Source organism: Nomascus leucogenys, chromosome 15, assembly GCF_006542625.1.
Source record: "Nomascus leucogenys isolate Asia chromosome 15, Asia_NLE_v1, whole genome shotgun sequence".
Lineage (NCBI taxonomy): Eukaryota > Metazoa > Chordata > Mammalia > Primates > Hylobatidae > Nomascus > Nomascus leucogenys.
In genome coordinates this window covers 91,322,490-91,335,487 of record NC_044395.1, presented here as the reverse complement: position 1 = coordinate 91,335,487, position 12,998 = coordinate 91,322,490, and the positions used below count along the sequence as shown (strand labels likewise).

At 35.0% G+C, this 12,998-nt stretch overlaps 1 protein-coding gene across 1 annotated transcript in view; it reads left to right on the top strand.

Annotated features, from left to right (window-relative positions):
- DCDC1 (doublecortin domain containing 1) overlaps nt 1-12,998 on the top strand; it is a 451,976-nt gene that overhangs the window by 426,815 nt on the left and 12,163 nt on the right. Inside the window, 6 exon segments of the mRNA XM_030829012.1 lie at nt 132-324; nt 3,263-3,415; nt 4,115-4,150; nt 4,153-4,215; nt 9,457-9,593; nt 10,840-11,019. Coding sequence (XP_030684872.1) covers nt 132-324; nt 3,263-3,415; nt 4,115-4,150; nt 4,153-4,215; nt 9,457-9,593; nt 10,840-11,019 — 762 coding nt within the window.

Here is a 12,998-nt window from a genome sequence, read left to right as displayed (position 1 = left end):
GTAGTAATTCAGCTTTCTATTTTCTCAAATTCAATTATTTTTTTTCAGATTTTTAGAATGACAAGCTCTTAATGATTATTCCCAATCCTATCACGTTTGCCTGTCAGATCCTTACTGCCTGTGTTATCTAGCTTCTTACAGAATGCACGGAACAACCTGGGCTTGCCAGAGCAGCCTCCAAAGTATATACCAAAGATGGAACCCCAATCTTTACCTTGCGTGATTTGGTTTTATGGGCTCTAGATGAATCCTTGCTCCAGAGAGACTCTGAGAAACAAAAGCAAGATGCAGCTCCTGTTGGAAAAGAACAGATAATTGTTGAAAGTATGGAAGGTTGGCTACAATCTACAGCATTTAGCTGATTCTATTTATGCTTGATCATGAAAACGTTAAACGGGATTATTTCATTAGTCAGTTTTTTCAGAATTTCAAAATCATAGGAAGCTACTTTTGTGACCCGAAGAGTGTCAATGAAATTGTCATGTTGTTTTTACCTTGCAGAATTATTTAAAAAATTAAAAATTAATGCAAATTTTTATTTTAGCACTGAAACAATAAATAAATTGCATATAATTAATAAAATATGTTTGACAGTTCAGCTACTTTATGGGACATAATCACTTTTTGTTCTTACTCAGAACCAAAACCAACTGGAGACCACTTAAGAAATTGGGGCTGGATCAATGGAAATCTCTTGCTACTATTAGAAGAGAAGGTGTCCTCTCTATGCTTCTACTGTCATTCAACTCCCCTTCCCTGTCTCTGTCTTCTCCACTTTTTACTATCTCCCAGAAGCTCCAGTCAATGTCCATCTATTGCATTTTTGGGCACACTGCATGATAACTATCTGTTTATAGCTGTGTGTCTTATTAGACTGTTTACAATTTGAAGGCAGCAACTGTGTGTGTCCCAAACAACAGTCTGCTAAATAAAAGCAAGTCTTGGTAGTAGTGATTCAGTAGTTTTCTCAGTATGAGATTTCCATGGTTGTATTGAGAGGCATAATTTAGAAGTTAAGAACTTGGGTTTTGGAGCCAGAATACCAGGGTTCAAATCCCAGCTTTGTCACTTCTAGCTCAATGGCCTTGGGTAAGTTGTTTAACTACTCTTGTATTCCAATTTTCTTATTTATAAAGTTAGGATACATTTTTAACTATATTTTACTGTTTTAAATTTCTTACATAAAATGTACATATTTTACTATTTGTAAAATAGTCAATTACTCCATGGATATAGATATACACACACACACACATATATGTGTATATATATATATTTAATATGTCTCCATTATATAGATAAAATTGTCTTAGTCCATTAGTGTTGCTGTAACAGAATACCACAGGCTGGTTAATTTATAAAGAACAGAACTTTATTTCTCACAATTCAGGAGGCTGGGAAGTCCAAGAGCAAGACATTGGTAGATCTGCTTGTCTGGTGAGGGTTACATTCTCCAGAGGGGAAGAATGTTTTGTCCTCACACAATGGAAAACAGAAAGGGCAAAAGAGCCCAGCACTGTGTGAAGCCTCTTTTATAAGGGCCTTAATTCTATTCACAAGAAGAGAAGCCCTTATGACCTAATCACCTCTTAAAGTCTCTATCTCTCATAATATCATTACATTGACCATTAAATTTTAACACCAGAATTTTGGAAAGCACACATTCAAACCATAGCAAATATATCTATATATTTTCACTTGAACACATATATATGTATATATATATTCAATATCTGTATTCATTTGATCATCATTAATATATTCATTTGGTCCTCATAAATATGAATATATATTCATATGTGTATTTATATACACACACGTACATATATAGCTTAGAACAATGCCTGGTTGATATTTACCAAACATTCAGTGAAATTACTTATCACTTTTGTGTATAGGATATTACTTATTTTGTCTTCAAACGAGTTTTAAGAAATAATTATGTGAACATTTAATGCCTAGCTGAATGCTGAAGCATGTATTTCTGCCTTTATTTGGCATACAGAATATCTGAACTTCAGGTTTTATAAAATTATAATTTCAAACACTCTTCTTTAAATTATTATTTAAAGCCTGATTGGAGTAATATTATTAATGTAGGACTATCAAAAGGGCATTCTTTTGATTCCATCTCTTCCTCCCTATATTCTAAAGGGTATCCTTAAATCAGGCAAAGCCATCAGTAGGCTGCCCCCTTTTATGGAATTGTGACTTGGTGTTATGCCATCAGTTTGCGTTAAGGAACTTTAAAGAAACAGCAGTTGGTCAGAATTCAACATAGTGCTTACTATGCAGGCAGTGGTTAAGAGCACAGGCTTCGTTGGCAGATGGCCTGGATTCTAATCCTTACTCTGCCACTACCCAGCTATGTCACTAAAGCTCAGTTACCATATCTGTAAAAGAGGACTGATAATAAGCCCTAACTCAGAGTCTCAGAGTATCATTTTTAGAATCACATGAGACAATGTATGTAAAGGCCTTAATAAAATACCCAGTATATAGTAACTTCTCAATATATATTAATTTTCTATTGCAGGGTACTGTTAGCTATATCACGAATAGCCTCTTTATGAGGACCCTTAAATGAATTTTTCTCGGATCTCAGAACAGGAAATGTGCATTTTCTATGGAATTTCTCACTATATGTGGGCCATATGAAGCTGGAAATTGTGTTTTTCTCTTTGCTTTCGCCATTAGGAAGCTCAGAGCCCAAATTTTGCTTTATCTCTAGCGAGTAAAAACAGGGTGGTATTTATTTCTGTTTAACAATAAAAATAATATCTAACATTTATTGGATGTTCATCAGAGTAAATAGGCCAAACACTATTTCTTCTAAATATATTACTTTGTTCTTTTAAAAAAAGAAAGAGCAGAATGAGATATTATTATTCAGTTAAAATATAAGGACACTAAGGTACTTTATCCCTGGCTTTAGTCTATTCCTATGCTCCTTTCCCCTGTGCTTGATTTTTTTATCTCTATTTTTTTCATTTCAGAGTAAGTATTTTGGTAAGCCACCTCAGATTTCTTTCAGGACTAGGTGATGTGTAAGAAAGAAATTAAAACATTTTTACAATCTTATTAGTTTATTTTTTGGGTTGTATATGAAGTTTCTGACCAAAATTATGCATTAGCCTCTGATTTTGGCATTGCCTGTTTAAATCAAATTATTAATGAATAGTAAAATATTTTGAATAAACAAATTCAGAAAAATTTATTCATTATTCATTGAACAATGATAAATGTGTCATTTTTCCACCAGAAAATCCAAGAATGAAAGTGAAAAACGGATTATTTGCAAAACCTGTGACATCTGATAGTTTGGATGGTATAGACAAGTCTTTGCTTATCCTCATCCTCAGAAATCCTATTGCCATCTGGGTATCTTGTGGTGAACCATTTCTACCTCCAAATGGTAACTTTTTTGTTTTTGCTTTCTTTCAAGCAAGTATTTGAAGGGAGAGAGAAATACATTTTATGCCATCATAAGAAAATGAATTAAATGTGTATAATATCAACATAATAACATCACATTTATACAAAGAACAGAAGGTTCATCAATTAATATGTGCACAAGGATAGCTAACTCTCATGTTTGCACATTTGCCTGTTTTTTTCTTACTGGAATGGAGTATTCTGCGTGGAAAAATGTCTAATTTAGTTGATAAAGAGATCCTTGGTCTATAAGACTGAGAATAATGGTATACATTAGAAAATAACAAATGAGTTTAATTCACACTGAGGACGACCTGTCTGCACATTTTCATTTTTAAGAATTGCACCCTTTAGGCAGTAGGTGGATGTTTAAAAAATGAATGGTTCCAAGCCAGGCTTTCATCACCTCCAAATAGTTTGTGGAAGTGGAAAATGAAATATGGCTATTGCATATGGTAAATCTATATAATAAAACAGCATCGTTCTTAAAGAACTCCATTCCATAAAGAAATGCCTTAAGCCCTGTCATCTTTCAAATGAAGTTTCTTTTAATGACCCTTACCTTTTAATTACTTGTTTCTAATTGAATCTATTTCTTTGAGCAGAAAGTTCTTTATAAATTATTGGTGTGCATGATAAATTACTGTTGATAAAATATCTTGTATTTTTATTATTCTAGCTTTGCAGAAAGCAGAAAAATTAGAGAAACAGAACTGGCTAAAAAGGACAGAATTTTGGCTGATCTAGATATCATGAGACACAAAATAAGACAGTTAAAAGGTCAGTGTGAGCTATACCAAGCATAACCATATTTAATTCAAAATGTAGCCTCAAATTGCTAATGGTTATTTTCTACCAGTAGATACCAAGTTTTTAACTAAGGAGTACTATATAAATATTGTTTTACATAAATCATTTGAGCAAAGTCTAAAACCTAATAATATATTTTTTGGTCTGATTTTATATCTGTAAATTTTATATTAAAATGAATACCAAATGACTTATGCATGCATTTTAAAAATTAGGAGGATACCTGGGCAAGAGAAACTACTCCATTGTTTTTTAAATAATCCCTCAACAGACATTTTGTGGGCTTTGGAATTAATCTTTAAACAAACCTTGCTGTCATTCCTTGGATATTGCTGGGGAAGAAGTTTTTTTTTTTTTTTAAGTAATCTGAATGAGGAAGTACTAAAATCTTCAGAAGTCTGTGTCAGTAACTTAAAATGACTCCTTTTTATACAGCATGAGACATGCTATTCACAGTCAACGTGATCAATTATTGGTCTCTTTCTTCCATTCTCTTTAACACAGAATCTTAGGTTTCTGACCTTATACTATTCCCAGGACTTGAGATACAAATGTTTCTTTGGGGAGAAACAATGTACTATGGACTTAAGTCTAGGAAGGAACACATTTCAAACTCAGTAATTGCCATAGCAGAATTTCAACTCCTGATGCTGTCTTTTGTTAAAAGCATATGAATCTTGCTTCAATAAATAGCAGAACTAGTCCTAACCAGATTAGACTTAACTGTGGTTTGAAATGGCTATTACCCAGTTCTTACCAAAAGAAGAATTGGTTGTAAGTGAAAATAATTACTACTACTAACTTCTACCACTCCTACTACTAGACATTTTCATTTGAATGTTCCATGGACATGTCCAAAACTACAACTGTCATACTACCCCCCAACACCAATGCCTCCTTTGTTTCTGCTAGTAGAGGGTTCTACTGCCATCTACTCAGGTGTTCCTCCTCAAAATCCTGGAAGTCATTCTTGGCATCTCCCTCTCTCTCACCTTCCCCGAGCAAATATTCAGTAAGTCTTGTCACTTTGAATCTGTTAAGTTGATCTCAAATGATTCTAACTCTCTCCATCTATATATCATTATCCAAGTTCAAGCTACCATCATCTATATATTCTTTGGACCACTGGAACAGTTTTCTAACTGGTCTCCCTGCTTCCATCTTGACAGCGGTTTCCATTCTGTAAATAATGGTGACATTCTGAAGTTGAAGTTATCATACAAAAATGCAAAGGTATTATGATACTCCAGGCACAAAATCTTGCAAGGTTTCCTATGATCTTGAGGACAAATCCTTGAAACTCCTCAGCATGGCCCTTTATAATCTTGTTCTCTGTAAGTTTCTGTTTCTCCTTGCCCACTACACTTCATACATTTTAATTTTCTTTTAGCTCCCCAGACATACCATGCACTTTCTTAACTCTGAGCGTTCGGCACATTTTGGTTTCCTCTACCTCAGAGTTTTCCCTCTCCTGTCCTCCTTAGGTCGCTCCTACTCATTCTGTGTTTTTAAAGTTACTTGTTACTTCTTTCCTGAAGCCTTCCTCAGCATTCCAAGCCTAGGGTAATGTCGTTTATCACACTCTGAACTTCCCACCCAATAGTCATCATCACATTATTATGATTACCTGTTTATGTGACAGTCTTTCCTATGTTAAATTATATGTTCTATACCCTTCTCATTTGTTTTCTGAATAGTTGTAGAATGACTGATTTAGAGAATAAATGGAACTGCAGCCATTCATTCCAGGGAGTTTTCTAAGCTGTATTCCTGTATCAAGTTAAATACTGAAAATAGCACCTGGTATGGCTGGCTGCCTTTATTAAATTCTGATTTTATATTGTCTTCAGTTTTTATTACAATTAAGTATTTAAATTTTTTTTTTTTTTTTTTTTTTTGAGATGGAGTCTCGTTCTGTCGCCCAGGCTGGAGTACAGTGGCATGATCTCGGCTCACTGCAAGCTCCGTCTCCTGGGTTCATGCCATTCTCCTGCCTCAGCCTCCTGAGTAGCTGGGACTACAGGCACCCGCCACCAAGCCCAGCTAATTTTTTCATATTTTTAGTAGAGACAGGGTTTCACCGTGTTAGCCAGGATGGTCTTGATCTCCTGACCTCGTGATCCACCCGCCTCGGCCTCCCAAAGTGCTGGGATTATAGGCGTGAGCTGGGATTACCGCGCCCGGCCAAGTATTTTAAAAATTTGAAGTTAATTTGTCATCATCTACAATACCACTGTTTAAAACTCTGTATTTTGTCAGTGATGTCCATTCTGGAGGGATCCACTGATGTGGTTTCTCTTAGAATTGAATGCTAACATAAATCATGTCCCTATTGACAAAGTGGTATGTTTTCTGCTATTAAATATAAATTCAACACATGCTTATAAAACGTTTACCCTCATGAAGGCCTTTTTCTAGCTGGTGAGATTATGAGGATAAATAAGAACAAGTCTTAGTTAACTGCAAGGCCTATAAGATTGTGAGCTTCCTCAGGGTTGGCTAAAACAGGAGGTATGAATAGTTGCTAAATCAGCTATTCTATACCATAGCCATTGGTAATTGCAACAAGCATTCATTGAGCATAGGCTATGCACAAAACACTGTGCTAGGCTGATTTTACATTTCATTGGCATTACATTTCATTAGCATGAACATTGCTAATATTAATCATAATACTAGTAATTGCTGGGTTTTCATGATTAAGTAACAAATGTCGAATCTTTACTACATGGTTAGTATATAATAAATACTCAATAAATATTGGTGTAAGGAAAAGGCAACTTATTTACCCACTTGGGGCTATAAAACTGATAAATAAATAAAACTCAGGAATGGCAGATCAGGCTAAATTATCAGTGTTACATGTAAAGGCAATGTTGGAGCATTTAATTTAGTGTGAAAGCAAAATAAGTCTGCTAACTGAAACCCCAGATTGGGTGGGCTTACCCTTGCAGACACAGGTGATTGTAAATGAGGGTGGGCCTCCCAATAAGACAGAGAATGGGGAGAGCTGTCTGGGCAAGACACATCCCATGAAAAAACAGCAAAGCACTTGTGTTCTCTAGTTTCTAAGAGAAACAATGGGCCAAGAATCCCCAGCTTATTTTCCCCAATTTCCAATCAGAAAAATAATCTGCAATATCAGTGGAGCTCCATCCTGAAAATGAAACAATAGGGCTAGGGAAGAGACATACCTCATTAATAGTTAGCTATTATAATTACTATCCCCTGATCTCATGTGAAATAAAATAGGATATATGGGAAAATGTAATAAGAAAATAAAAAAATTCATTCAATACATTATTGCATGGTTTCAATTTATGTTATTCATACCTATGTAAATAACAGTTTATCATAAAAACCTTTCCCCAAACTAAAATCTTTTGTGATGATATTATGTCTCTTCATGAAAATTATAGCGCAAATGTAGAGTACGTATGTGAATCCTGGCTATTTAAGGCCTGAAGTCCCATATGAAGAGGTATTGTTAGATATTATTACCTTAGGCATCTTTGCTTTCATGAAAATTATAGTGCAAATGCATTCATTTTCTTAAGACCGTTAGAAGCAAGTTGACAAAAAATGCATAATGTTTTTTCCTGTTTTCTATACTCAATCCCTAGCTCTCAACAGTATAAATGATAAACTATTGCTGAACTCTCTGTAGTTGAGCAAAATTTTAGTGTTCGAAATGCATTCTAAATAAAATATTTGTTGAAATGTTATTTATAAAAATGTATGGGCCATAAATTAATGCTATCTGCACTCTATAAATAGAGTTGGGTAAAAACGATATTTACTATAAATTTGTGTTATGTATTTGTGAGGTGCCACCATGGTCTTCTCCAAAGTGCATTCCTTAATGGCATTGTCACCGTAACTCATTGACTGATTGATTCAATTATGTTTTCTTCACATCCATAAATTGCATATGAATGCTTATTAGGGACATAGAGTTCTGGTTTCCCTGAAAAGTCATTGTTGCCATTTATTTTTATTGCTGGATCTATTTCCATAAACTTGAGCTAGAAGAGCACAAGTGCTTTATACTCTATAAGTACCAGATTATTTTCAGTTTTGTTTGAGTTATGGTCTGAAAATCTTCACATTAAGATTATGTTGGCAACAAAATTGAGACTCAATTTCATTTTAGTAATTCTATTGTTTTATGAACCTAAGTGTTACTCTCTCTAAGAAGCCTTCTGTTGTGCCTCAGACTAGGTTAGCAACTCCTTTTAGGGGCTGTTATATATCTTGTGCTTTCCTGGTGCAGCCCAGTTGCAATCCACTATTGGTGTAATCATTTCCTTGATGTCTGCCTTCCCGACCAAACTTGAGGCAGTAACTCATTCTCCAACATGTTTGTGCTTGCATTATCGAACACAAGGCCTCACCCATAGCTGTTGCTCAATATAGGTTTTTGGAAAGAAGATACAAGAGAAAGCATTATTTTTACTTAATAAGTTTAGAGATCAATATGAAATGCGGGCTGAGTATATCTTCAATGTAGAAAAGGAAAATTTCATAAGTGTGACTTTTTAAACCTCTTTTATAACTATTTTAAGTGGTCTAGTGGAAAGAACACATAAATTGGAATCACCACACTTATTAAATTGTGCCTGTGATTCTTTAGAATGCAGTATTCCAATAAATATTTTCTCTTACTACAGCTTCCTAACAGCATAAAGGACACAGCAGAGGTGTCAGAAACTAATCGTGCTCGCTGGGTATTATTAGATAGAAAAAAAAAATTCCTGTCTCTTGGGTTAATATTATTTTAGAAATACTTAATCCCCAGGCTGCTAAGCTAATTGTGGGGGAAAGGCTTATTATTAGTAAAGAGAACAAAACATATGTTCCAAGACTAGAAGGATGATAGGGGCTATATAAGGTCATGAATTCTATTTGACTAAATTACTGCTGAACCATATCATGGATGCAAGGCTGGGGCCAGTGTGGAAATCAGCATGTTATCTTCCTCTTCTGTCTGTAGAGTACATATGTGAATTCTGGCTATTTAAAGCCTGAAGTCCCATATGAAGAGGTATTGTTAGATATTATTACTTTAGGCATCTTTGCTTATATGATATATTTAGTATTTTAGCTTACGCTCCTGTGTGGAACGATTTATACATAGAAAGCCAAATCAACTTATTTGAAATCTGAAAGCCTATCATCAGAAACAAAATTTCTAGAGACTGGTTTCCTCAGGGCGGCGAGTAGCGGCATGTCAGCCAGCCACCATGGTTCCTACCAAGAGCCCTGTGCAGCCCGTGGTGGTTGAAGGAGGCTGGACCGAACAGACTCAAGAGGAAATTAAACTCATGGAACTTAGAAGACATACAGAGGTATGTTCTTTGGGATTCTGGACATTAAAGACTCTGCCCTTTTTATGAGTATTTAAAAGTACAATATTGAATTTTAAAATGATACTGTTAATATATTCTCAGCACCTCATCAGTTATGACCATATGAGCATATGCCAAGCATTGAGTTGGCATTTGGAGAGTAGCTGTCTAAAAGACAGCCAGCTCATATGAGGGTCTGTTTTGTTTGAATGGAGACCAGAAATTATGACCTTAGCAAAGAAGAGAAAAAGGCCCAGTGGATATGTACAAAGGTAATTGTAATAATTGTAGTCAAGTTGAGCCTTCTGGCTTCATTGCTCATGACTCCTAAGGGCATGTCTCAATATGTAAAAAGAGCAAGGAGCAAAATACTAATTGCAATGGAGACATTCAGAAGTGAAGAATTAAAAAAGTGATATCAGTCCAATTGGTTAATCAGTCAGGATTGCCAGACATAAAAAAGTCGAAAAGATAAAGGTCAGCTGTTGAGAGAGGACCGGGGAGAGAGACCAGGGAAAACTTTTTTGCTTTGTGAAGTTTTTCATCAAAATGATATGTTCCTATTTAATAAGATTTCTCAAATTCGTGAAATGTGTTCAGTCTAAACCTTAGGCACGTGCCCAAGTCAAGGTTACTAGAACAAAAGGAATTGACATCCCTAGAAATATGACTTCGTGCCAAGCTAAGAAGGATAAATCACTGACCAGGGAATGAATGCAAAGCATTGAACTGGGACATGCTTGAAGTAGAATAAAAAGCTGCCTGGCAGGGATCTGGCAAAGTATAAGGGTGGCTGCCGTATTTTAAAAGACAGCAAGTAAGGACTGAAACAACACTCATGTATACTCTTGTATGCATTTCTTGGTTAGAGGAGATGATGTGATTCTAATAAAAAACTCATCTTTTAGATGCAGAGAAATCTCCAGGTAGGAGAAACATCATGCAAAACTCCAAAAATACTTCTCTCTTCATTTCTTCACATTGTAAATGAAAGTTAAGCGCTTTGCCAAAATGAGTGCCTTATTATTATTATTCTAATGATTGTTATTGTCTTTAGTGTTTCATTGAAGCAAGGGGAATTTACTCGAGTCAGTGACACGAGAGGCTATGTACTTAATAGTTACTTCCTAAAATTGTTTCCATATAATTTATTAATTACAAGATATTTCTTGATTTTATCACATTCTTCACAAACACTATACAGACAGTTCTGTAAACACAACATTCTCTGGGCTTTTCTTGACAGGCACACCTTTCTGAAATCCAAGAAATGGAATCCAAAATAAATTTTCCAATTGCAACCAAATGTATAGCAGTCAAGCCGAGCAACCTGTATAAGCAGCCCAACACAAAACGAGTGTGGATTTATCTAAATGGAGGCAGACCTGAAGATGACACTTATGCCTGGGGCAAAACTATTTCAGAGGTAAATCTAGTGTGAAAGGAGTGTTTCAGAGGCCTGAGTTCCAATCCCAACTCTGATATTTCTAGATTGTTTGGTCAAGCAAATTACTTCTATGAACCTCGTTTTCTTGTCCATAAAATACTAACAGTACTTTCCTCGTAGGATGGATCTCATGATTGAATGAACTTCTATGTGTGAAAATGTGAAGTTCAATGCTGTCTGACATAGATGTGAATTTGAATAGGACACTTGTCCAGCAGAGAACAGTGCCAGTTCAACCCACTCCCACCAAAGGGTAAAATCTAAACTTTAAAATAATTTTCCTCATCCATTTTATCTTCTTCTTATTATTATTATTATTTATTTATTTGAGACAGATCTCACTCTGTCACCCAGGCTGGAGTGCAGTGGCATATGTCCTCATCCATTTTAAATCCAGTTCACAAGAGTAACTTTTTTCACCCACCATGAATCATTTACTAGATATGTTCTGTCTAAGAAAAACAGTGGTACTCATTAGAGAAAGCCTATCATGTTCTTACTACCCAGAGTCCTAGAGCTGTCAGAATTCTCACTTCCCAAAGTTAAAGTATTGACTAAGGAAAGAGGATTAATAGTTCATTTTTGGTTTGTAATTTCAGGGATAAAGTTCTGACACTTTTTCTTAATCTTTAAATGAAGACTTTAGGCACATAATAAATGAATTTGGGTAGTCTTTTTAAAAGTCTTATCTGTTGCAATGATGTCTTAAATAGTAGTTTGTCTTTTTTATTTTGTGAAATGTTTTCATGAATTTTTCTGGGACAAGTGAAAGTCATGTAGAGATGTTGGTGGTGGTGGGGGGTGTGGAAAGGCAAGATAGTATAATAGATTGGCTTGGAGAAGTTCATGGAGGCTGGTGAGGGCACATAGAGTAGCAGGGCCACCTGAGATGGTTCTGCCCCTGGGCATTAATCCAGTTTCAAAGTGTAAGGGAGACCACTCTTCTTTGACAGGGAGTTTGACTAAGAATGGTGAGAGCAATTTCATATCAGAAGTTGACAACCAATTTGTTGTACTTGAGAAATAAGAGATTAAAATGTGAAAAAATGTATACCCCAAATGAGGAATACAAGTAAAGGATCTTCATACATGTAGGGAAAAAAGGAAAGTGATTTTTAAAAAAGATAGTGAAAGCTTTTTCAGAAGAGAACTGCCTAGAAAAAGCACTATAACAAAGGTGAAATGTCTTTTCCTTGCTGGTTTTTTCAAAAATCAGAGTTCATGTTGTAGATGCTAAGTGTTAAAATGCAATTAAGTGTTGCACCTAGAACTGATATATTTCTGAGAGAATATGCAATGATTAATAAATGGGTAAAGGGTAGAGCTGAGACAATGGGGGAAGATAGCCTATCAGATTCAGGGTAGAAAAAGCTTACAATAACTTTGATGAAGATTACTTATATCTATATCTAACTGGGGGATGACTTTTTTATTTATGTGACTCTGGTGTAGCATATAAAAGGCATTTCATAACTCTTATTCCATGATCATATAATTTTTATGAGCTTTATATATGAAGAGCCCGATGCCAGATGCTGTAAATTACTTTTCTAATTTATGTCTGTGGAAATATTTTTGTAAACTTAATAATGCTATATAACTGACAGCTTAACATCAATAGTAGTAAGTAAAAGTGGAGTCTGTGGTCTCTTTAAATTAATATGTCAAATTGACAGAGTTTTAAAAAACTATATCCAAGGTTTACTTGGGAATGTAGATAAATGGGCACTCTGGAAGTACAACTCTTTGGAAGACAATTTGGCTGTACATATCATAAGAAAGTACATATCAAAGCAGAACTTGATCCCAAGGATATTTTAATGAACCTAGGCAACAATTATTTATTAAGAATATTTATTACAAGCCTATTTCTAACAGAGCTAGATTATGAATAATTTAAAACCTCATCAATAGGGAGTTGATTAAATGAATTATATAGCCCATAGGATGAAATACAG